The sequence below is a fragment of the Microtus pennsylvanicus genome, chromosome 11, assembly GCF_037038515.1.
Source record: "Microtus pennsylvanicus isolate mMicPen1 chromosome 11, mMicPen1.hap1, whole genome shotgun sequence".
Classification (NCBI taxonomy): domain Eukaryota; kingdom Metazoa; phylum Chordata; class Mammalia; order Rodentia; family Cricetidae; genus Microtus; species Microtus pennsylvanicus.
This window is the reverse complement of record NC_134589.1, coordinates 17,175,261-17,200,508: the sequence shown is the minus strand read 5'-3', so window position 1 is coordinate 17,200,508 and position 25,248 is coordinate 17,175,261. Positions and strand designations below refer to the sequence as shown.

At 46.5% G+C, this 25,248-nt stretch overlaps 1 protein-coding gene across 1 annotated transcript in view; it reads left to right on the top strand.

Annotated features, from left to right (window-relative positions):
• Window positions 1-25,248, top strand: part of Itgb3 (integrin subunit beta 3) — a 58,769-nt gene that overhangs the window by 5,780 nt on the left and 27,741 nt on the right. The window contains exons 2-5 of the mRNA XM_075990413.1: window positions 11,263-11,348; window positions 20,387-20,582; window positions 21,633-21,885; window positions 24,628-24,790. Coding sequence (XP_075846528.1) covers window positions 11,263-11,348; window positions 20,387-20,582; window positions 21,633-21,885; window positions 24,628-24,790 — 698 coding nt within the window. The remainder of the gene's footprint in view (window positions 1-11,262; window positions 11,349-20,386; window positions 20,583-21,632; window positions 21,886-24,627; window positions 24,791-25,248) is intronic.

Sequence of the window (25,248 nt, the reverse complement as noted above, 5' to 3'; positions counted from 1 at the left end):
TGCCTCTGTGACAGATGTTTTGTGGTCAAATATGTCACAGTTCTTCAGGCCAAAGGGCTGGTTAATACACTTGGAGCCATTCTACTGAGCATGTGTTTGGTAGCAGCTCTGAAAAGCAAACCCAGCAACTCCTTAGAGGTCACATTCCTACAGAACACTGCTGTCATCCCTGCTGTTCCTTTTCCCGGCAGGTCGGGGAGGAAGAGTGAGGTAGCTTCACGTTCGTCGTTATAGAAAGCCTGATTTTGTAGTTGCTGGTATCCCAGTTTGACCCCTCTACAGCATCCTTAGGCAGGCAGGTGGTGCGTTCTAGTCAGACATTTCCCGCATGTATGAAATTATCGCCTGTGTGCAGATGAGTTTTCCTGTACTTACATGTGTGCTACATGCCACTTACATTTCTGTAGAAAAAAATTCCTAAGAGCAGTGAACCTGCAGTTAAGAATTACATCATGTTACGGCTCTGTAGGCTTTTATGTCTGTTTGCTGGATGGCTGAACAGGTTGTCTTACCTGTGGGGCTTTGTCCGATATCTCAGAAGCTGTGGAGTGTGTGAAGAGGCAGACAGAGAGATTTTCTTTTGCTCTGGTCTTGCTCTCTCATCCCTTACTGGAGACATTCTTCCTTAGTGATTTGGAATCTCTACGGGAAGATTCTTTGGGAAACAAGAAGTCCCGAGGTTAGAATCAAGCTTGAAATATGGCACTAGAAGAGAGTTCCAGAATGTTGACAAAAGGCATGCTCAGTAGCCACTTTATAGGTCCCTGTAGTCGATGCTTTTTGTGGATGAAGTCTTAGAGGAAGAGAATCTGGTCTGTGAGCTCTCGGACAGTTCCAAACCCTGGTGTCATAGATAACTGTCCGAGAATAAGCCCTTGCCGGAACTGTTTGTGAGGACTGTGTTTGAGCATCCTGCCTGAGACCAGAGAGGGCTGACTCTCACTCTTAGGCACTCCACTCTTGAGAACGGAGCACACTGCCCTGAGCAGCTCCAGAAGCCCATGGGGAGAGACTGGTCAAAGATCGCTTTTCCTCATTCTCTTCTAATCAACAAATATTTTTATATATGATGTATAATATATTTTAAAATGTACACATTGAGAAATGGCTAAACCAACCTGCATAGCACATGTGTTAGCTCACAGAGTTATCAATTATTTCTGGCCAGAACACATAACTGCTTATTTAATTACTTTGTTTTCTTTTACTTTTCGAGACAAGGTTTCTCAGTGTAGCCCTCGCTGTCCTGGAATTCCCTCTGTAGACCAGACTGGCCTCGAACTCACAGAGATTTGCCTGCCTCTGCTTCTCAAGTGCTGGGGTTCAAGGTGTACAACACTAACCCAGCTAAACTGCTTTATTAAAAAAAGAAATTTTCAAGTAGAAGATATATAATTGGTAACTCTAGTCACTGTGTTATAGATAGATCTCTTGATCTTGCTTCCATTCTGTAATCTGGGCCAGCATTCTCCTTCTCATTGTATCTGACAAAGCTTATTGTTGTGTTCCTGACTGGCTTTGGGATGTCGAAGATGTAGTTTGTAGAAGCCCACCAGGCTCTGGGGAACCTACATTAATGAATACAAACACGGAAAAGGAGGCAGAACCAAGGACATTGAAAATTAGTCTTACTTTGCTTTTAGAGAACAAAAGTGATCCAGCTTGTAAAAATAGGCAGTTCAGGGACCGGAGATGGCCCAGTGGGTAAGAGCATTTACTTGAAAGCACAAAGATCTGAGTTTAAATCTCCAGAGTCCATGTAAAAGGTGGAGAGTGGTAGAACAGGACACCTGACATCTGTGCTTCCACATGCATGGTGTGTGCAGCTGCACACACAGGTGCACTCGAAAGGAAATAAATGAGCAGCGCAGAAATGCAATAATGTAGACAATGCAGGTTATTTGTAGGTTCAGTTTAGACACCACTGTTGACAGTTGTCCTAGAGTTCCCCGGTATATACGTCCTCTGTATCATTATTGTTGTTTCTCAAACAGGACCTCCCATGGTAGGATCGTTGCCACTTAATAACTTCCTCTAGTCATCTTTTTTAAGATATTTATTTATTTATTTAATTTTTTTTAAAGATTTATTTATTCATTATGTATACAACATTCTGCCTGCATGCCAGAGGAGGGTGCCAGATCTCAGTACAGATGGTTGTGAGCCACCATGTGGTTGCTGGGAATTGAACTCAGTACCTCTGGAAGAGCAGCCAGTGCTCTTATCCTCTGAGCCATCTCTCCAGCCCCCTAAGATATTTATTTTTATTTCATGTGTATGACTGTTTGCTTACATGTCTGTGTGTGCCCTACATGCACAGCTGGTGTCTGAAGAGGGCGTTGGATCCCCTAGAACTGGAATTACAGGTGGCTGTGAGCCTTCAGTGGGTTCTGGGAATTGGACCTAGGTTCTCTACAAGAACAAGTGCTCTTAACCACATATCCATCTCTCCAGCCCCTACTCTATGTGTCTTTTATGTCAGCTTATGGATTTTCATAGTTTATTCTGAAAGTTATAGTTCTTGCAGGAGATGGCCAAGAGAAGAGTGATATATAGGTATATCAGAATACGCTTATCTATTATGTTGGCATTTATCTGCTGGTACAAATAAAGTCACAGAGCTATAACCTTGTATATTATGTTCATCTGTGGAAGTGTTTCTATAAACTTAGTTTCTTTTCCCCTGTCTAGTCCCTGCCTTTTCTTTGATATAGACTCTCACTTTTAGCCCAGTCTGATCTTGAACTCACCATTTTGTCTCTGCATTCTCTGTTTTGGGATTATAAGAGTAATTTCTTGAATTTGTGTTGGGTAGGCCAAAGGGCATGGATTTTTTTCAAAAAATTTGTTTTAATTCTTCTGTGTTATTAGTGTATGAACTAATATTGGGGTCCCACGTTGGGTGCCATTATGTAAATGGAGAATGCTTTTGTTTCCTAGTCCCCCAGACCTGAATAATAACACAATAACTATATTAATCACAACACTGTTTAGCCAATGGGTTAGGCATATTCCTAGCTAGCTCTTATATCTTAAATTAGCTCATTTCTATTAATCTATGTGTCACTATGACACTATGGCTTACCAGTAAGGGTCTGGCGTCTTTTTCCTTTGGCAGCTACATGGCATCTGCCTGACTCCACTTTCTGTCTCCCTACATTCAGTTTAGTTTTCCCACCTAGCTATATTCTGCCCTGTCACTGGCCAAAGCAGCTTCTTCTTCTTCTTCTTTTTTTTTTTTTTTTGGATTTTCGAGACAGGGTTTCTTCATAGCTTTTGGTTCCTGTCCTGGAACTAGCTTTTCTAGACCAGGCTGGCCTTGAACTCACAGAGATCTGCCTGCCTCTGCCTCCCGAGTGCTGGGATTAAAGGCGTGTGCCACCACAGCCCAGCCAAAGCAGCTTCTTTATTAACCTATAGAATATATATAATAAAACATATTCATAGCACACAGAGGGGACTTCTACATTAGCCTTCATGTGTGCTAGACAAGCACTCACCTACTTAGAACCCCTCCCCCAGTTTATTTTTAGATAAAATCCTGCTATTATCTCGATTAGATTCTAAGTCTTAGATTCACACCATCTTCCATCTTAGTATCCAGAAGAACTCAAACTACAGGCATTGCTGTGGCCAACTTTAATTTTTGAGATAGGGTCTCATTTAGCCTAGGCTGGTCTCCAGTTAACTTTATAGGTGAGACGGTCCTTAAACCCCTGATCTTCCTGTTCCTATCTCCCAGGTTCTGGGATTATATCTGTGTGCTACTGCTCCCATCTCGAATTGTAATAAATGTTGCCCAACGATCTTCCAAAAACAGTTGAACTGATTTGACTTCAAGATTGGCTCTGACAGCTAGAGTTGTTCACGCCTGCCCTCCTACCATTGAGACTGTGGAGAAAAGAGCTGGGAGGGATCCCCAGAACTGCAAAGCTGGATGCCAAGGTCACCTTCAGGGCATCACTGGGCTGGGTGTCAAACAGAGCATGGTACAGGCATGCTTCGTCTGTTCAGTGAATGAGTCAGTTGGGAGTGGAGCTGGTGTGAGTAAAATCTTCCAGACCTCTAAATGCAACATTTGACCCAAATGTTCATAAAGAAGAAATGTTCACTGGTGTACATTTCTATGTACCTTGCATATCTATGGATTCTAGAGTATCCATGGTCTTGCTGACATTTTCTGGTTCTGGAAGAATATACATGTTTAGGGCCAGTAGCACCTCAAAGGTCCTCTGATCTATTCAGTTTGTCTTTACAGAAAAGCTAAAAAGAGAGTTTCGAAGAAGTGAGGGACTCACCAAAATCACAAACTAGTTTAGTGACTGGTGAGGTCTGCTCCTGGAGACTCCTGTCTCCAGCCAGGGTGATTTCCTTCCTACATCTCACCAGAGACAAAGGGCCCTCTGCCGTGTGGCCCTGAGGTAAAAGGAAAGATGAGGTACATTTGTGGTGCAGGGAGTATAGCTGGAGTGAGGATGAGGGAGAAGGAAGTAGCTCATTTATTGAACATGGGGGTTATTCACATATGTTACCTCACTTAATCCTCATATAGTAAATACTATACCCATATTTGGGAGACCGAGTTGGTGGGCAGGGGATAAAAATAGCTGTCTGGGTTTTCAGAGCTTGTCTGATAAAGCTGGGTGGTTGTCTAAGTCCTGGGGAGCAGTTATAAATCTTGAAATAGGCATGTGACCTATTTTAAAGAGAGCTCCAGAGAGGCATAGAGGTGACCCTGCGATCGTATGGTCTGCAGAATGGCAAAGCAGACTTTAGACCTCTTGAACTATTCTCTGCTACATCCGCTCTGTCCCTTGTTTCACTGGCCCTGTTCTATTTCCGGAATTTCTCTAGAGCTAGGTGTTAGCTGTAGGCCACAACTGTTCATAGAAAAGGTCTCGTTGTCTTCATCCACAGCTCTCTGACTAACCCGTTTAAAGATGGTGACCAGATATGATCTGGCTTCACTTATAAAGTGTCTCATGACCAAAGGGTCAGTGAAGCGGGATGACCAATAGTCAAAACATATGAACCTTTTCTAAAGGGAGCGTACTTGCTCAGGTTCAAATCCTTTCTCAGTTCTACATGCCTAGCCCATCAACAAGTCCTGGATTACATCTCAAGCTGACCGCACCATTAAAACACTGCCCTCCAAACCCAAACCATTGACATCTGTTGCCCGGACTATATTAATAATATCCTACTTGATCCACTCCCCAGCTGGCTTCGATCCTGTCTGTGTGCCCAATGACTGAGCTTCTCTCTTCCCTTCTCAGATCCCTTCAGCATGCCCATTGAGTGGTGAACACCTCTGCCTCTCTCCTCCTCCTTCCTCTGTCATCCGGCCACTTCTTCAACAGGAGGAAGTCTATCTAGCTCTGGTCTTGGTTCTTTGGAGAATGCTTCCCACAATCCACTCCTCAGCATCACTTTAGAATGTCAGCTTCCCAGAAAGGCCTCTCTGGACCCCCTTCTCCAGATGAGATGCTCTCATTTATTCTACCTTGCTTTGTGTTTAAGCATTTGCCTATGTCTCTGCCATTGGTTTCTTTGTCGCCACTTTCCTCACTGAAATACGAGCATCACAGAATCAGGGCTTGTTTAGTTCACTCGTGTGTCTCCAGCGCCTAAGAGAGTGCTGAGTAGGTGCTCCTCAAATGCTTATTGAGTGAATGAATGAATGAATGCTGGAGTACCATTGATAAATATTGGGCAAATGAATGAATGAAGGCTAGTACCATTGACAAATATTGGTGGAAAGTTTTAAAACTAAAGGAATCTCTCATTTGATCTTATCTGTAGTCGAATGAGACAGGGCAAAGTTTCCATTCCAGGGTGGCTTTTTTTCCCAGTTGGTGGAAGTATCTCAGGACACCCTTCATCAAAATAATGTCATACATGGCTGTAGAAATGCAAATCCACTTAGAATTAATTTCTTAGGGCTGTTGTGACATAAATTGGACATCAAAAATGTATGTCTGGGATTCTGAGTGGAACCCATCTTTGCCTCTTTGTAGCTTCTAGTGGTGGCGGGTACCCCTTGGTACCCCTTGTCCCTCCAGGTTCTGTCCCTGACGCCACAGGGTGTTTTCCATCTGTGTCTGTCTCCACCTGGGATTTTCCCTTCTTACTAGGGTATCAGTCATCTTGGATTACTGTCCACACTAATGACCTCATCTTGTTTACATCTATAAATTTCCAAATAAGGTCACAGTCACAGGTACTGGGGGATTAGGACAGCAGGATATCTTTGTGTGTCAGGGGATATATTCAAACCCATAACATATTTTAATACTTACTCTTGATGGAGGCAAACCACATATAATTTCTATTATTAAATTCCACATTTAATTGGCATTGGTACACTTTAAAATGATTTAAACTCTGAGATCAGATACCCCTGCACCCATGGTCTTCAATTTGATGAGATATTGGAGTCTGAGTTCTCTACCCCTCTGCAATGCTTCTTGGGCCATTTGCTCCTTAGCACAGAAGTCCCTGTTGCCTTGAGCGTCTCTGCTTTCTTCTTTCCTTCAGCTACTGAGCTCCCCTTAAGAGAGAAATAAAAACCCAAAACATCCTTTGCAACGTGTGCTTGGTAAGGCATGTGTGCACACATAGGGCCATTAGCGTGAGAGACTTTGTTCGTTGACTCATTCCAGAGCCTGCAATCGAAGATCAGGCACCACCTGGTCACCTAGCATTCCCATGGACCTCACTGGGAAGCAGCTACGTTTCAGTGGCAGGATTGAGGCTCCTGGCCAGGAATTTTCTCTGGCAGGCAGTAGGAAAGGTCTCCATGGTGCTCACTAGTGTGGACCATCTTCCTTTCTCACCCTAACTAAGCCCTGAAGGTCTCTGGCCTCATCAGGGCGTCCTGTCTCTCCTTTTTGACATCCTGTCTCGTTGGACGGTACGTCCTCAACACAGCCTTTTATGACTTCCCCTGGTTCCAGCTCCCTTCCTCGTTTCCTTTTTGCCTATTTTCCCCCACCCTTTATCTCTTTTCTGGTTCTGCAAACCAGGCCGATGTGCTAGATCATAGCCGTTTTTATTTCTACTTTCCAGGCAGATTCCTTGGCTGGCCTCATCTGACTTCCCCAGTGACCGTCTTTTCTCGGCCATGGTTCCTAGATTGGAGTTTTGAACACACACATTCCTTGCTCTGTTTAGATTTTCACCTCATCGTGATACTTTTTGGCTCCATACTCCCATCTTTAACCCCCTGTTCAGGGTTTAATTAGCTTTGTGCCTGGTGTCCTATAAAATGACCTTAAGGAATTCTAAAAAATAGTAAAACAGTTGTCTACTCTAAATAGCTTGACGCTAAGGATAAAAATGGCCACAGCAAAAACAACGCTGGCAACAATCTCCATTGAGCACTTTATGCATGCCAGCTCTTGCTTTCAAGGATGGTCCTTTAAGCATTACAACCTCCTGTTGAGGACCGGGTCTGGCCAATCTTGCTTGGCTTCTTGGGTGAAGTCTTGGGAGTCATCCACTGTCTTCACCGACATTCTGGTGAGGCTCCCTTCTTCTCCAGGAAGCCCCTCTGGACTACAGAGGCCGAGAAGGCATATAGGCTTTATGAATGACTGGAAACAGGCCTGGGGGAGGCCCACATGTTCAGAAGGGAGGGACAGCCTGGGAGCAGCAGTCCTGACTTCTGACGAGTCAGCCACTTTCAACCACTGCATTCCAGGGCTCCTGCCCTTTGTGGCAGGGCTGGTTGGGGAGATTGTTGGGGGATCCTTGGGTCTTACACTTTCAATCTGGGATTCATTAAAAATAAAAGATCAAGGGACCAGGGTAACCATGACTTCCTAAAGGACAGATCCCCGCAGCTCGGCTCTTCCTCTGAGGTCAGGGACTGCTGGTACCCTGGGAGGGGCCTGCTGTTTCTTATTTCACATCTGGCCAGGCTTTCTATTGCAGCTGTAAGTCAAGGACTCATGGGGAATGCTAATTTTAGAATGGATGAATGGATAAATGGATAGACTGGGAAAGGTTTTGAAAGTAACTTGGGCTGTGCTGTTGAAATGGCTCAGGAGGGTAATGGTGCTTGCTGCCAAGCCTGGAGTCTGAGTTTGATTCTCAGGACCTACCCAGCAGAAGGGAGAACTAACTGTCTTGAGTTGTCCTCTGGTCTCTACACTGTGGCATACGTGTTCATACATTCTTTCTCATTCTTTCTTTCTCATTCTTTCTTTCTCTCTCTCAAAACAAATGCATGTAATAAAAAAGAACTGGACACTACCCATATACCTACACTTTTCATTTTCACTATTTCCTCTCTTTCTAGTGAACATTGATGATATTTATGTCCAGGGTCACTCTTAGCTGCTAGTCTCCATGGAAACGCCCCTAAGAGGAAAACTACCTAAAATAGTCCAGGATGGGTTCCTGTCAGAACTCTTCTGATGGGGTGGTAATGAAGAGGGGATCATATCCCCGGGAGAGAACAGCAGTGAAGCTGAGATCCTGCCAGGCTGCGCTTGAGGGAGAAGCCTTGGGTGGCACTGTTGGCTTTGTAGGCTCGGAACCTGGCCGCCATCTGTGGAAAGATCCACTACCTTTTCTCTGTTACACATTGTGTTGTTGAGGGCTGCCCCACTTTGGTGCGCTGGGGCCAGGCTTGGAATCAGTGCCACAGCTGCCAGCTCACGAGGTACTCTCTGTCTCTTGTGTGTGCGCACACGCACACACACACACACACTCACACACTCACACACACACACTCACACACACACTCACACACACTCACTCACTCACTCACAGTCACACTCTATCTCACTCTTGCACACACACTCACACATATGCACACACTCACACACACACTCACACACACTCACACACTCACAGTCACACTCTATCTCACTCTTGCACACACACTCACACATATGCACACACTCACACACACACACACTCACACATACACACTCACACACACACACTCACACACATAGGCTCACTCACTCACAGTCACACTCTATCTCACTCTTGCACACACACTCACACATATGCACACACTCAGGTTTTATTCCTGTCTGAGAACAGAGCTCCGGGAGTTATTCGTGGGCTTGTAGTGTTGTCTCATTGGTGACACCTGGAGTAGAGAAAGGCTGTGGAAGCAAGATGGAGCCAAGCCTTCGGAGAAACCTGAAGCGGTGCTTCAAGGATTCCATGTGCAACCCAGTGTTTTGAAGAGATGCATGATAGTCTATATTGTCTGAGGTTCCACTGATATATGTATGGTTTACGTGTTTATATATCTAAATGTAATACTAGATATTGAAATAGACTCTTGCTGTGACTGGCCTCATACTTGCAATCTAGAACTGGCTGGCTCCAGTTCATGACCCTAATCTTGCTGTAGCCACCCGACTGCTAGGGTTATAGGTATGCACTACCAATCCTGGCCTACAGGGTTTAGTCTAGAATTCTGGTGTACTGTTTAGAAATGAGCTCAGCGGCAATGGGATAGAACTATTTAGCCCCAAACCTTTCAGTTGGCACCAGTATGTCTTTGGACTGGTTCAGACAGGTAGACAGGCAGGCTTCAAGGGTTCCATGGACCTATCTTTTTCTTTCCCCCTCCTTGTTCCTCCTCCTCCTTTCTTATTTTATTTCTGTGCTGGGGATGGAACGCAGGGCCATGTATATGCTAAACATTCATTGTACTCATGAAATATTTTTCTAGGCTTTTAAATGTAATTTGAAAAGGTATTATTTTCATATATACAAACAAGAAGAGCATCTGTCAAAAGTTTTAGTCAGTTGAAATAGTGTGGGAACCAGAAAGACATTGGGACTGGTTCCAAAGGGAATTCAGGAAGGGTTTTTTTTTTCCATTCATCTAGTTTCTTTTATTCTATATATGGCTTCTTTAAAATGTCCTGTCGAATATATTTTTCAGAAATCTTCAGGGACAGCTGTTTTTCCCCCCTCAGATTAATCCTTCTGAAATACAGATAATTACTCCTTAATCCCTAAATTTACTTGCTTGGTGAATGTAAATTTGTGTTTATGTGCTATAGCTGGCCAGACATATGGAAATGAATTGGCCATTGGGTTTTTAAAAGCAGGCTAATGTCTGTAAAACAGTCAGCTTTAGCCTTACTTATGTTCTCTACCAGGTAGACACCATTGGTCATTTTGTTAGAAGAGATTCACATGCATTTTTCTCATAAAAATAGATTTACATTATCATAAATTTTCTGTGTTACTCTCTACCAGTAAAAGTTGTAAAATACCCTGATAGGTTCAAGACAAAGATACAGATAGTCACCAGGCAGCGTTAGCACATTTAATCCCCAGCACTGAGGAGGCAGAGGCAGGTGGATCTCTGAGTTTGAGGCCAGCCTGAACTACAGAGTGAGTTCTAGGACAGCCAGGGCTACACAGAGAAAACCTGTCTTGAAAAACCAAGCCAGAACAAAACAAAAGGTGCAGCTAGTCCCTGACTAGGGCAGGTCATTTTCTGAGTGTGTTCTGTTTAGATGTTGAGAGGGACAGAATCCAGTCATAATAAAACAGATGTTTGCCTAGATGAGGAGTTTTGGAGGTCTTGGGAAAACCCCCAAGTACTTAGGATAATTTCTTCAGAAATAGATTTGCTGGGGACAAAGCCAGAAATAGCAGTTATAGGCAAAGGAGGCACTTCAGAAACTGGGCGAGAGAACTAACAGGCAACTGGAAAAGCGAGAAGGAACCGATCTTCATGGAATGCTTGGCCTCCAAGACAGAGGTATTGGGACATCTGTTGATGACATGTGTTGAGACGGTGGGACACAGCCATTAAAGTTACCTTACCCCACCACCACAGTATTTAGGTGTAGCTGTAGTGCACCTGGGCCTAGGTCCTCTGTGCAGTGGCTGTGACTACTAGACAGCTGGAGAAGGCCCCTGGTCATAACTCTGGGCCTAAGATTTTCATTTGTCCAGTGTAGGTATAAAACCATCATTAATTAAAGCCATCCTATCGGTTCTGATAAGACATTTGGGTCTGTGGCCCAGTGCCATCAGCTGCTGTCACTGTGGCCTCCCCTACTAATATAGTAATGAGTCCCCATCTTTTTAATTTTCTTTCTTGCTTATCAATAGCCCATGTTTGGTAAATGTCTATGGTAAAGTTAGGGCATGTTTGTGTGTACCTGGGAAATGTTCACCTGAGTGTTGGAGAAATTTGGGGTAGTTGGGGTAGGATGGTCCCTGCCTTGAGCAAATGAGGTGCTAACGTCTTTCTTTGTCTCCTCATTGTAGAATCCAACATCTGTAGCACCCGAGGCGTGAACTCCTGCCAGCAGTGTCTGGCTGTGAGCCCTGCGTGTGCCTGGTGTTCAGATGAGGTAAGGAGCCTGTACCTTGTTTTGTCAATGCCCTCACTCCAAAGGTATCTGAGGAAGTTTGTTCCGGAGCCAAGCGTAAGTGACAGTGGCCAAGGTACACGGATTCAGGTTGCTTCAAGTGCTGTGTTCCCAGCAGGATGACCAGTTTAATAAAGGTTTTATTGTAACAGAACAAAGAAAGTAACAAACCAAGGTGTTTTAAAAACACATCCGTGAGACATAAGGTATGATGGTTTGCAGCAAAGAGGCAGAGTCCCTGCTATAAGCGTCTGGTGCACTAGATAGCACTCCTAGCCTCTGGGTTGGTGCGAGCTAGGAGTCTGTTTGCAAATTCCCAAAAGGACTTTACTTGACATCTTAACCCAGATGTGGGTGACAGATGTCTATTTAGGGGGATAATATAGCTCCAAATAATTTGACTCCCAGCCTGTAGCATTTATTTAGCCTTGTAGAATGATCAACATGGGTATGCCCCCCATACTTCAGTTCACACCCCGTTTCCCTAGATTTAGGTGCTTTTGTGTAAGCACAGACGCATGGGACTCTTTCCTCCCTCCTGAATGCAGTCTCTTTCCCCTGTGGAGCAAGACTAGGTGAAGCCTTCCCATTGCCGCATGGTGGGAAGCCGGTACCTGAGTCTAGAGCCTGCTTTGCACTCCCAGGCCCAGCCAGTTTGCTTGGGCCTCTTTTCTTGTAGTGACTGTTGCTACCCTTCACCAGGCTGTGCTTGCTTTGGGCTAGACCATCTCAGGGAAGAAGGGCTTTAGTCTCCAAATGAGAGAGGGGTGCTAGGGTGCACAGAGGGTGCTGTGGAGGGATGCTTATTTTCCCCCAGAGTGAAAAAACAAAGCTAAAACCTGAAGAGCAATCCTCTGTTTGTGTGTGTGCATGTGCACGCGTGCAAACACATTCTTAGAGATCCCTTTTCCTTCTCTTTGATGATGAGGCCCTTCTGTCTTCCTCCCTCCCTCCCTCCCTCCCTCCCTCCCTCCCTCCCTCCCTCCCTCCCTCCCTCCCTCCCTCTCTGAGGTGTCAATGGGGGAACAAGCACAGCCCACAGGAGAGGGTCAGCCATGTCTGGGTAGAGAGTTTGCTGTGTCTGAGGCCCTAGGGAATGAGTGTGTCTGAGGGAATGCTGTGTTTGTGGCCGGGCTGGGAATTGGGAGCTGGCAAAGGTTGATGCGGGAGGTAGGGGAGGTGCATGTGCCTGGAGAGGTTCCCAGCAGTTACAGAGGGAATGAGTCATTACCCCCTGCAGATGTCACCTGAGCTGCTAGCTGGCTCCTGAGCCACCTGTGGTCAGCTCCCTGACCAGCCGAACCCTCCCCTCACTCTGTCCGCTTCTCTTCTGGATCCTCTGAGTTTCCTAAAAAGGCAGTCTCCTAGGCAGACTGGGGAGGAAGGGAGCAGAAGGCTGTGTTTATCCCCTAGAGGAAGGCTGCCAGAGCCTCCGAGGAGCCGGCTCACACACAGCTTTGGCCTCTGCACTGTTCAGCACGGGAACCGCTTCTAGAGGCAGCTGTCTAACATCTGGGCCAGACTGATCTCATTTAGCAAATGAAACATTCTCTGGGGCTTGGGGAGGGTAAGCCCTTCTTCTCCACCCCCGCACGTGCCCCTCCCCTCTGGGCTGCGCTACAGGCTTAAGTGTGGCGTGGCTTCTCCCTTTTCATTTGTCATATCCTTTTGCCTTTGCTCGCCATCATGGCTTTGTGAAGCTTCCTTTCTAGGGAAGTTGTAATTCTGTAACAATCCCAGGAGAAGGAGTCAGATGTGGAGGGTGTCTTGTTGGAACTGGCTGCCCCAGAGGTTAGCTTGCTGGAGCAGAGGGGAGCAGAAAGGACCTCCCTGAAGAAGACCTAGTGTTGCTCAAAAGGCTCAAAAGATGTTTCCCCCTCCTCCCCTCCCTTTCAACCTGAAGTTATTGTAGGCAAGGGAGTCTTGGGGGAGTCTGTCCTTTAAAGGAGGGTTCAGCCCTGTCCCATTCTCCTCTTCCCTATTTTTACCCATCTGGGTCTTAAGGGGACAAGCTAGAGCTGGGCCCTGACCAGCCAAAGCCCTTCCTCGGCTCATATGAACAGATTCGGAATATTTATCGGTCACTATGGTGAATCTTTGCCCTGTGGGGCAGACTGAGGGGCCAGAGGTAGAGAGGCTGGGGAGGACTGGCCTATTATTGATGGGGTGGAGTCAGGAAATGGGTGGCAGTTAGGACCAAAGGAAACGAAAGAATGGGACACAGTGGATGACGACATCTAACATCACTAAGTGAGGAGGAGGAACGGGATCCGGGGAGTCTGATGTGGGACAGAATGTGTCAAACAGGGAGGAACCCTGGATTAGGACGAGAACATGGCTCTTATCTGTTCCCTGAGGGCTTCCCTTGCACAGGGCAAGCTTAAGTCTTGAAAGTATTTGGATTTTGACTTAAAACAACCAAAGGTGGGGCTGGGGGTGCTGCAGAGCCCCCTGCCTCCCCTGCCTTGACTGTTTCAGGCGGTGCTGATGTTGGCAGTGCCTCTGAAAACAACTGGTTGGGCTCAGCTTCTGGTCCTTAAAGGATAGCAGCTCTTGGGTGTGTATAGTAAGCACTTGGCTGGGTCAGAGGAAAATAGAGCCAGTGTGTATGAGTGGGGTGTTTTGGGCCCATCTGCATAGGGTGTGTTCTTGGCCAGATAGATAGATACATGGTTAGATAACATGGGTTTGGGCAATGTGCTCTCTTTGGTCTATACTGCTAGCGAAGACCCCGGCTTCACACAGAGTTAGACCTTGTAATCTTGTCTTAAGTGGTATCACACTGGAGTCTAGAACTTTCCAAAGCTATATGAAGTGTTTGTTAAATATAATGGCTCCCAGAATGGACCCTGGACCTATTGCATCAGAACAGGTTGTTATGGTAGCAAGGGGGATATCATAGCTACTGGTGGAGGCTGGGACTGGACAAGGTGGGTGGAGGTAGAATTGGGGTTGCCATATAAACACAGAGTACCCAATCCAAGTTGGATTAAACCATTTTTCATCTTGGTATGCTTTGGATATTTTCTAAATTTGGCCATCTTTCTAAAAGGGCAAAATGCTGGGAATTGATGCGCAGGCCTGAGCACATGTTGCAAGGTGGACCAGCTCCCAACCTGACATCCAAGAATGAAAGGGGAAGAATGGGGTTTGGGACTAGAAAGGAGAAGACTCCAGTAGGACTTCCTTCTCTGCATCTGCAGGGAAAGGCTCAGGACACATATGTGTGTGTGTGTGTGTGTGTGTGTGTGTGTGTGTGTGTGTGGTGTATCAGCGTTTCGTGATCATGTTTGTAGTTTCTTTTTATTTATTTATAACTTGGAGCACAAGGTATCTACCTTGAGTTTGTCCCAAAATTTGTTATTGTAAAAAAAAAAATTATAGTAGGTGTGGTGGTTTGAAAGAAAATGGCCCCCAAAGGGAGTGGCACTATTATGAGGTGTGGCCTTGTTGGAGTAGATATGGTCTTGTTGGAGGAAGTGTGTCTCTGTTGAGGCAGGCTTTAAGGTCTTATATAATGCTCAAGTCATACGCAGTGAGGCAGTTCTCTTCCTGTGGCCTGCAAGCTATGGGACTCTCAGCTACTTCTCCAGCATCATGTCTGTCTGCATGCCACCATGTCCCACCATGATGATAACGGACTAAACTTCTGAAAAAACTTGAATGTTTTCCTTTATAAGAGTTGCCATGGTCATGGTGTCTCTTCATAGCAAAGATGCCTCAACTAAGACAGCAAGTTTGGCCATGTAACTCAGTTGCTAGAGTGTTTGTATTACACATATGAAGCCCTGGGCTAAACCCAGTACTTCATAAACTGGGCGTGGCAACCACATGCCTGTAATCTTGGTCCTCAGGAGGCAGAGGTAGGAGGATCAAGGTGAAGGCAGAAGTTTAGGGTTGGGCTGTGGAGATGGCTCTGTGGGAAGAGCACTTGCTGTGGAAGCATGAGGAGATGGGTTCAAATCCCCGGCACCCCTGGAAAAGCTGGGAATAGCCACTCGTGCCTGTGATTCCAGGGTTGAGGAGCAGAGACAGGTAGATCCTAGGAGCTTGCTGGCCAGACATCTTAGCCAAAGCAGTGACCTGTAGATTCACTGAGAGACCTTCTATCAAAAAATAAGGTGGCTGGCTGTGGTGGCGCAGGCCTTCAATCCCAGCACTGGTGAAATAGAAGCAGGCAGATCTCTTTGAGTTTGAAGCTAGCCTGATGTATATAAGGAGTTCCAGAGCAGCCAGGGCTACATGGCGAACTCTGTCTTAAAAAAAAGAAAGGGAAGTGGAGAGTGATGGAGAAAGACATCCAACATCCTCCTCTGGCTTCCTCGTGTGTGTGCACAGGCACACCTACACATGCATGTGTCTGTGTGCATAACATACACATATATACCATAAAAACAGTTCAAGGTAATTTTTGCATTACACACATGAAGCGTTCAAAGCCAATAGAACAACAATATAAGTTCAAAGCCAGCCTGGGCTAAATGAACTTCTGCCTCAATAAAAACAAAACAAAACAAACAAACAGACAAACCTCAAACAAATAACACAGTGGTAAGAGTGTGTCCCTCGTCACCAACAAAGCGTGAGTCCTGACAGCTATAGACTAAAACGCCTTGTTTTCCTTTATCTTGTCTCCAAGCTTCTCTCTGTGTTCAGGTAATTTCCTACCTTTACTAAGTGAGCCAATCAGACAGCAGTGTCGGAGTGGGCCCAGGGAGATAGCCCTGTGGTAGACAGAGCCTGGAACACATGTCCACTCTTAGTACAGAAAAAAAGGAGAAAACTTCAAACCCTTGCCTCCCCCAGGAGAGAGCACACCGTACAGTGGCCATTACAATGACGACTTCAGGAAAGCGGCCTCTGCCCCTTACCCGGGACCCCCAGAGGATTTGAGTATATTTGACTCACACTGAGACTTTGGATTTTGAAATCATCTCACAGTCTTATTTTAGCCCCTGCCCAGCCCTGTGAGACAGAGATCACAGGGACTATTATTCATGCTGTACTTTTCCCAAACAGAATTAAGGGGGCCTGGACCTAATAGAATGTGTCAGTCTCTCAGGAGGGGAGGGGATCCAGCAGCTCACAGAGCTCAGCCCCGCCCCACGGCCTCCTACCTCTGTGGGTGATCTCTTCCCCCCCCCATGGGGTGGGGCTTGACTCTTTTGTGTAGCATCCGGTTTGGGTGGGAACTAGAACAGTTAACATCAACCCGGTTTCTAGTTTTCTCTTTGAGTGACCTGGAGATAGCCCTTCTTGCATCTGGGCCTGGGGTGGGAATGTGGCCAAGTGTGTTGAGGACATCGCCTTGGTATCTTTGGTATCTTCCCAGGGCAGGAAGCTCTCAGGAAGAGCCGGGCCAAGGATTCTGTTAGGTTTCTGACTTCTGACATCAGCGATCACCAAAGGAGGGAGACAGCCTGGTCTTATTTTTCCGTTTACTTTTTATTTTTATTTTTCAGTGTTTATTTTGATTTTTCTAGGGACGTTCGTAGAAAGCAAAACGACTGTCAGCACATGAGAGCTTGCAGCTCTCTGCTTATGGAGACTGCAGTTAGGAAGTAGGAGTGAGGAAAGCCCCTACCCAGAGCACGGTCCCCTTGCAGAGCTTGAGGATTCTTGGTGGCTTGCAGTCCTCCCTCAGCTTTCTGGTCCCCCCTTCCCGGTCTCCCCCTCCTGTCTCTGTCTTGTTCTGGAGAGGCTCAGCTTCTCTGGCAGCTCCGTGATCTAATCATTGCCTTTTCGGGAAGGTTTTCTCTGAGGTCTGTGGGAAGTGGGAATCACAGATAAGATTGGTGGTGTGTGTGTGTGTAGTGTGTGGGTAGTGTGTGTGGGTAGTGTGTGTGTGTGTGTGTAAGGGTGGAGTGTGTATGTGTGAGGGTGGAATGTGTATATGTGTGTGTGTTAGAGAGGTGGGTAAGGGTAGAATGTATGTGTGTGAAGGTGGACTGTGTCTAATGTGTGTGTAGTATGTGTGTGTGTTAGAGAGGTGGGTAAGGGTAGAATGTATGTGTGTGAAGGTGGACTGTGTCTAATGTGTGTGTAGTATGTGTGTGTGTTAGAGAGGTGGGTAAGGGTAGAATGTATGTGTGTGAAGGTGGACTGTGTCTAGTGTGTGTGTAGTGTGTGTGTGTGTTGTGTGTGTTGTGTATCTGTATGCTTACACTGCTACTTTTGCCACCTACACAGGGCAGGTCTTCAACTCCTCAAAGGGGATCTTTTGAGGTTTAGAATGGGGGTGTCTCTTGTGGCCTGATCCCTCTGCAGGTGTCCTGATGTCCAGGTTTGCACAGCTGGACATGGAGGATATTGCCCATCTTTAGAATGTGGGTGTCTCTTGTGGCCTGATCCCTCTGCAGGTCCAGGTTCTGAGCAGCTGGACATGGAGGATATTGCCCATCTTTAGAATGGGGGTGTCTCTTGTGGCCTGATCCCTCTGCAGGTGTCCTGGTGCCCAGGTTCTGCACAGCTGGACATGGAGGATATTGCCTATCTCTCCCCACACTTTGCAGGTCTCTATCTCCCATCCTGTTCTCTGAATGCCCGGGGCATTTTCTGCTCTGGCTCCTCCCAACCAGCTTTACTGCGTTTTATTACATTCTCTGTGGAATGCAGTAAAACTTCCTTTATGAGGCTGCTCACAGGCAGAAAGCCTGGGCGGCATCTTAGTTGTGTGGCGCCCAAGTTCTGCGACTCTGGGCAGTCAGCTAACTTCTTCAGGCCTCAGATTTCTAGCCCAGAAAGTTGTGTTCTTCGTTGGTGAAGCCTCCTACTCTTAGGTGCCTCACCTGTGAAATAAGAATGAGTAATTTCCGCCTGACCAGGCCATCAGCGTTGCAGTGGTTTGTGGCGTCCTGTCCCAGCCTAGCTGCAGAGAGTGCTCAATAAATGTTAACAGTAGCTCGGGAATATCGGTAGGCTAGAAATCTGAGGCCTGAAGAAGTTAGCTGACTAGGTTTTTTTTTTGAGGGGGGGGGGAACATGGTTTGGAAGGTGCTGTTAGGAAAGTCTGAAGACCTATACATTGGGAAATAGGACCAGGTAGGGGTGTGTCAGCTTTCAGATAATCTCCTCGACCTGGCAAGTGCCAGCTAGACATACTTTCAGGCAGTTCTGGTTAAATATGCTTAGTGCAGGGGTATGACCCAACCGAAGGCATCGTGTTCCGTAACCCCAGGAAACTAAGGTCCAAAGTGACTTTTCTGGGGTCACACGGCCAGCTAGCGGTGACCTAGCTCTGGGGCCTGTTTTCTGATTTCAGTGTCCTTCCAAGAACAGTTAGTTCTTGCATGTGAGCACACACAGAGTTCCAGAGGCTGAGGGCATCTGTGTCAGTGTGGTTTTCGTCCAGGGCGAAGGAGGGTCAACAGCCTGTCCTCATGGTCGTTTCCCAGCTTGTGGGGCTTATTCAAAAGGAGCTCATTCAGGAATTCCTTATCAACACTTCATATTAATAGCTAACGCTGACTGAGCACTTACAGTATACATACATGGTCGTTTTTAGCCTGGCATGACATTTCTGTGATGGAGGGTTCTTCTTGTTAGTTCTTTTTAAACTAATTCTTTTTGTGTTTGTTTGTTTTATGAGACAGCATTTCTCTGTAACTTTGCAGCCTGTCCTGGAACTAGTTCTTGTAGACCAAGTGGCATCGATCTCACAGAGATCCGCCTGCCTCTGCCTCCCTAGTGCTGGGATTAAAGGCGTGCGCTACTACCACCTGGTTTAAACTAATTTTTCGTATTGTGGTAAAATACATATAACAGAATTTACCATCTTAACCTGTGTGTGTGTGTGGGTGTGTATGGTGTGTACGTGTGTGAAGATCTATTTTGTGCGTCTTTCTCCACCTTATTTCTTGAGACTCAGGGTTGCTCATTATACCTGGAGCTCAGCGATAGGGTTAACCGAGCTGGTCAGCGAGCCCCCAGGGATGCTCTTGGCTCCACCTCCCTAGCTCTGGGTTTGCAGGCATGTGTCAGCAGACCCCCCTCCCTTTGTTAAAACATGTGCTGAGCTCAGTTCCTCACCCTTGTGCAGCAAACACTTCTGACTGAACCATTTCCCCAGCCCTCCTAAGCATTCCGCTGTATAATTTTTCCGTCTTAACTATTTTAAGTGTACACTTGAGTGGCCTTAAATCTGTTTGTAATGGGACACCCTTATCATCATCCATCTCCATAACTTAATTTCATTTTGCTAAACTAAAACTCTGGACCAATTAAATAACTCTTCCTTCCACCCCTCCCTAGCCCTCAGAAACCGTCATTTCCCCTTCTGTCTCTGTGGTTTGATTGCTGTTTGTAGCCAAGGAAGACTTTTACCCTTCACGTTACAACTGAAGGAACTGGGCTCCGAGAGCCGGGTGTCGTGCTCTGGTACCCAGTCAGTGGGGACACTGGGGGTCAGTCTGAGCTCAGCTCCTTCATTCCCGTGCTCTTACACTTTACCCTCCCTGTCTCCCCTCTGTCACCTGTGTCCTCGGTGAGGAGGGGAGACAGGAAGTGCACAACCAAGACCTTATAAAGCAGCCAGTATCTAACACAATAGCTGTAAGTGGTTTTAACCTTGACCTACAGAAAGAAATACCTCATGTATTATTACTCATCATGTATGCTAAATCACTCATTATGTATGCTAAATCCCATTCCTCAGTAAACAACAGGTTCCCCATCTTACATGGAAACTTTTATTTACATACTCTATTTTCTATTCCATTCAATTCAATAGTAAACCCGATTTTGCGACTCACAGACTGCTTTCTGTTCCACAGTTTGGAAAGCACTAGTTTGCCAGACGCCTTACTTAATGCACCCTCCTCTCACCTGTCAATCACGAACAGGTACTGACTCAGCCTATTTGCTCTTGCTGTGTGTATCCCTAGAAAGGACCCCAGCACTCCTATGCTAGATTAGCTTCAAAAGGCTGGGTAAGATCTAAGTCATTGGGAGGTGACGTGTCATGCCGAGACACAGCCGTGCTAGCTCTGATGTCAGGCCCCCCTGGGCTCCTGTCTCCATAGGCTCTGCCCCAGGGCTCACCCCGCTGTAACCTGAAGGAGAACCTGCTGAAGGATGGCTGTGCTCCAGAGTCCATTGAGTTCCCAGTCAGCGAGGCCCAGATCCTGGAGGACAGACCACTCAGCGACAAGGGTTCTGGAGACAGTGCCCAGATCACTCAAGTCAGCCCCCAGAGGATTGCCCTTCGACTGCGGCCAGGTAGGCACAGGGCTCATCTTGGGGAGACACCCAGCACAAGCGGGCAAGGGACATCCATAGAAGGTCAGAGCAGGAACTCTGGGGGTAAGGGGCAGCATGCACAAGGAATGGGGTGGAAAGAGGAGTGGGGGCAGTTGTGGGTAGGAGAATGGAGGAAAATAAGAGGAGTAAGGATTTGAGTCAGAAGGTCTGAGTGTGAATCCCAGGCCCACCCTGTTACCAGTTATTTGATTGGTTACTAGTTACTTAACCCTTCTGATGCTGCCTCCTCTTTTATCTAGTCTGCAGCAGCTTTTTTTTTTTCTCTTTCAAGACAGGGTTTCTCTATGTAACAGTCCTGGCTATCTTGGAACTCACTCTGTAGACCAGGCTGACCTCTAACTCATTAAGATCCTCCTGCTTCTGCCTCCTGAGTACTGGGATTAAAGGCGTGTGCCTCCACCATCTGGCCAATTTGTGAGCCTGTTTTCCACTACAGGGGATAGGGACTATTTAGGAGCAGACAAAGTAGGAACTAAAGAGGGAGGAGTATTGGGCTAAGCTTGTCAATGTTTGGCCTGAATGAATCAGTAAGAGCTGGAGAGAGCCCCACTGTATGCAAGGCATTATGGGATTTGGAGAAAAGCAGGGTGCTATTTATTTAGTTTTGAGACAGGACCTCTGTTCAGCCTGAAACTTGCTGTACAGCCCAGGCTGGCCTCGAATTTTCAGGAATCTCCCTGTTTCTGTTGTGTGCTCGCTGGGAGTACAGTTGTGTGCCACCGTACCCAGTACAGTTCCTGTCCTTCACAGAGTCTGACCTGTAGTTGCGGTCAAGAGTTGTCTGACTTGGGATAGTAGACCTGAGGACCAAGAGGGTCACACACATGAGGATTTATAGCGGGAAATCACAGAATGGAAAGGAAGAAGTTCAAGAGACTACAAGATGAATGGAGTTATAATGGGGGGTGGGGTGGGAATCAAAACTTTCAAGCTTAATTTGATCGGATGGCTATTTATCTGCTGTGGCAGAGAGGAGGAGAGAAAAACTGACATCCTTTTGTCTTCCAGATGACTCGAAGATCTTTTCACTTCAAGTGCGGCAGGTGGAGGATTACCCTGTAGACATCTACTACTTGATGGACCTGTCCTTCTCCATGAAAGATGATCTGTCAAGCATCCAGACCTTGGGTACCAAGTTGGCTTCCCAGATGCGCAAGCTTACTAGCAACCTTCGGATTGGCTTTGGGGCCTTTGTTGACAAACCTGTATCACCATACATGTTCATCTCCCCACCAGAGGCCCTCAAAAACCCCTGTTACAGGTAACAAAGCCAGTGAAGCACCCCTTCCCTTTGTCTCAGGCTGGTCCAAGACCTGGTTGCCATTTTAAACTCCAGGTTTTATTTTCTTTAGAAATTTATTTTTATTTCTATGTATGTGTATGTTTTTGTGTCTATGCATGCCAGGTGACTGTGGAGGCTGGAGTAGGGTGTCAGACCCCCTGGGACTGGGGTTACAGGTGATTATGAGTCACCTAACATTGGTACTGGCAACCAAATTCTGGTCCCCTGGAAGAGCATCAGATGTTTTAACCGCTGAGCCATCTCTCCAGCCCCTTGGAGGTTGTTTGGTTGGCTGTTTTATGTAAAGCCATGTTGTTTTCAACTTCCTCTCTGCCTGGCAGCTGGGCTTACTATCTGGAGTATTACGCCAACAGGCTCAAAGCTGCTAGGGGCTGCTAGGGTTCTACACAGAAATGTCATTAGCTTATTGGCTTAGTCCCAAATGAATAGACAGGAAGAGGAGAGTGCAGGGCGGATGAGGTCAAGACTGGAGAGAGGTCTCGGTGAGTGAAAATGTCGCTATGATTTCAGAAGAACTGGTTCTAATCTCATTATTTTGACTAGACATAATTCTGACAAGAGCATAAATTTTCCAGAGTTGAAATGCAAGAAAATTAAGTCACTTTTTCAAATTTTTAACAGTATATAAATAGTTAAGTTCTCCCTCTCTCTATTTGCCTCTTTATAAAAATATATATGTTTAAATTTTGTTTCATGCATATCAATGTTTGCTTGCATCATGCACATCTGTGTACCATGTGTGTGCCTGGTGCCCTCAGAGGCCAGAAGAGGGTGTTGGATCCCCTGGAGCTGGAGTTACAGATGGTTATAAGCCACCATGTGGATGCCAGAAATTAAACGTGGGTCCTCTGGAAGATCAGCCAGTGCTCTTTTTATTTCCCTTTTTCTTTTGGAGACAGGGTTTCTTTGTGTAGCCCTGGCTTTCCTGGAACTCACTCTGTAGACCAGGCTGGCCTCGAACTCAGAAACTCACCTGCCTCTGCCTCCCAAATGCTGGGATTAAAGGTGTGTGCCATCACTAGCCTAGCCAGCCAATGCTCTTAACCACTCAAGCATACCTCCAATCCTCACACCCTTTTTTTTCCGAGACAGAGATTTTTGCTATGTAGCATAGGCTGGTCTCAGTCTCCCGAGTGCCAGATTACAGGCACGTGCCAACCCATCGTAACTCTGGGGTTGGAGGAGCTCTAGAAATTGAATCTGGGATCTCATGTTTGCTAGGCAGGCGTTCTACTGCTGAATGACGTCCCCAGCCCTGTGCCTCTGTTTAGCGTCTGCATTAGTTAACTTTTCTTGCTGTTGTCACCAAACACTTGGTGGAGGTAACTTAAATGGGGTAAGGTTTGCTTTGGCTCATGGCTCAGAGGATGTAATCCATTATGACAAATAAGTCATGAAGTCTAAAGTGGCTTGGTCTGTGGTGGCAGGAACCTGTCGCAGCTACCTGCTACACGCCACAAGGGCTAGCAGTGGAGCTGACTGGAACAATCCAAACAAAACGAGCCCTGGCCATATAATCCTGTTTACACCAGCGAGGTTCTATGCTACAAAGATTCTGCAGCCTCCCTGAAATGTGTCACCACCTGGGGACCAAGTATTCAAACACACACGTCTATCTCCTGTTCATGCTATAGCAGTCTACTATTGAATGGCTTACTTGATGGAGACTGTAAATGTATGGATAGTAGTTATTTAAAATGATGACCATTGATGGCCCAATGGTTAGGAATGCTTCCTGCTCTTCCAGAGTCCAGTACCCGGGTCGGGTAGCTCTTAATCCGAGCCTGTAGCTCCAGCTCAAGGGGATCTGATGCTGTCTTTGGCCTCCATAGGCGTCTGCACACATTCATTCTCTCTGACTCTGTCTCCTCTCTCTTCCTCTCCCCTCTCATATTCTCACCCCCCCGCACGTAATTAAAAATAAAGAATATTGAAATTATGGTTGCTGGACTCATGAGGCATGGGTTTTCTTTTTAACTTTCAAACAATTCTGCGGCACAGTTTTTCAGTGTCTGTCTGGGCTGTTTCCCCAGAAAACATATCCGGGGACAGCATGGTCTGTAGATTTGCTGGACACCTACTTTATTATAGAAGTGTTGCTAATGCCAGCCATGATAGCCGGAGCCTTCCCCTTGTGTAATTGCTTTTCTTAGTCTTGCGATAGCTCTCACGAGATCAGCGCCATTATGTCTCCATATACAAACCTGCCACCGGGCTACGCCTCCAGCCCCTTGTCTTCATTTGGCTTGTGTATCACTTACTTTTCTTGTTGCTGTGCCCCAAGTACTTTCTGGAACCGCGGGTTTAGAAAGGCTGTCACAGAGCCCGTGCTTGGTAAATGGGAACTGGACTTTAATCTGTCTTGCCTGGTTTCATCGCTACCTTTCCTGTCCTTTTGGCTATCTGGGGGCACGGTTGTGGTGCCATAGGTAATCTGAAGGACTTGAAGTCTAGATTGTCTCAGTAATTGTGGTTCTGTGGGTCTGGAGTGCAGCTGTGGGATAGCACTTTTATCTGGCATGCATGAGGTTTTGAGTTCAATCCCCAGCACTGCAAAATAAAAATAAAAAGAGAAAACCCAATATGATATGGACCTAGTCTGGGCACGCCACTGTCCATATCTGTCCCTCTCTCTTTACCTGACCCTCAGACCACCTTTACACCACAGCTTCTGCTAAGATGACCTCTCACTCCCCTCAGTATGAAGACTGCATGTTTGCCAATGTTTGGCTACAAGCATGTGTTGACGCTAACTGACCAGGTGACCCGCTTCAACGAGGAAGTGAAGAAACAGAGTGTGTCCCGTAACCGAGATGCCCCAGAGGGCGGCTTTGACGCCATCATGCAGGCTACAGTCTGTGATGTGAGTTTGGAGGGCAAGGGGTGCCAGGTGTAGCTGGCACAATTCAAAACGGGGAAGGAAACAGTTCAGTTGGGGATTTCCGGTGTGATGGGGGAGAGGAGCCAAGCAGGACTTGGTACAGTATGAGTAATCAATTGTTTCTGCTACACAGTCTCTCTTTATAGCCACACCAAGGCCACAGATAACACCTCTTTGAACCACAGTAACCCCAGACCTTTCCTAGGGAGAACAGCGGCCCACGTGTTCTGGTATTATTTCAGAGTCAAGCCTGGGTTAACTTGACCCAGGCAAAGCGAGCAGATCTTAGGGTGAGATTTCTTCTAGCCTGGGCCAATTCCAGGGATACAGATGCCTTCCTGTCATGGGAGGAGTTATGTGTGGAGCTGAAGAAGGCGGGACTCAGCCTCCCTCCCTAATCAACAAGGGGCTGATTAAGGGAAGTAAGCCTGGAGTGGAAA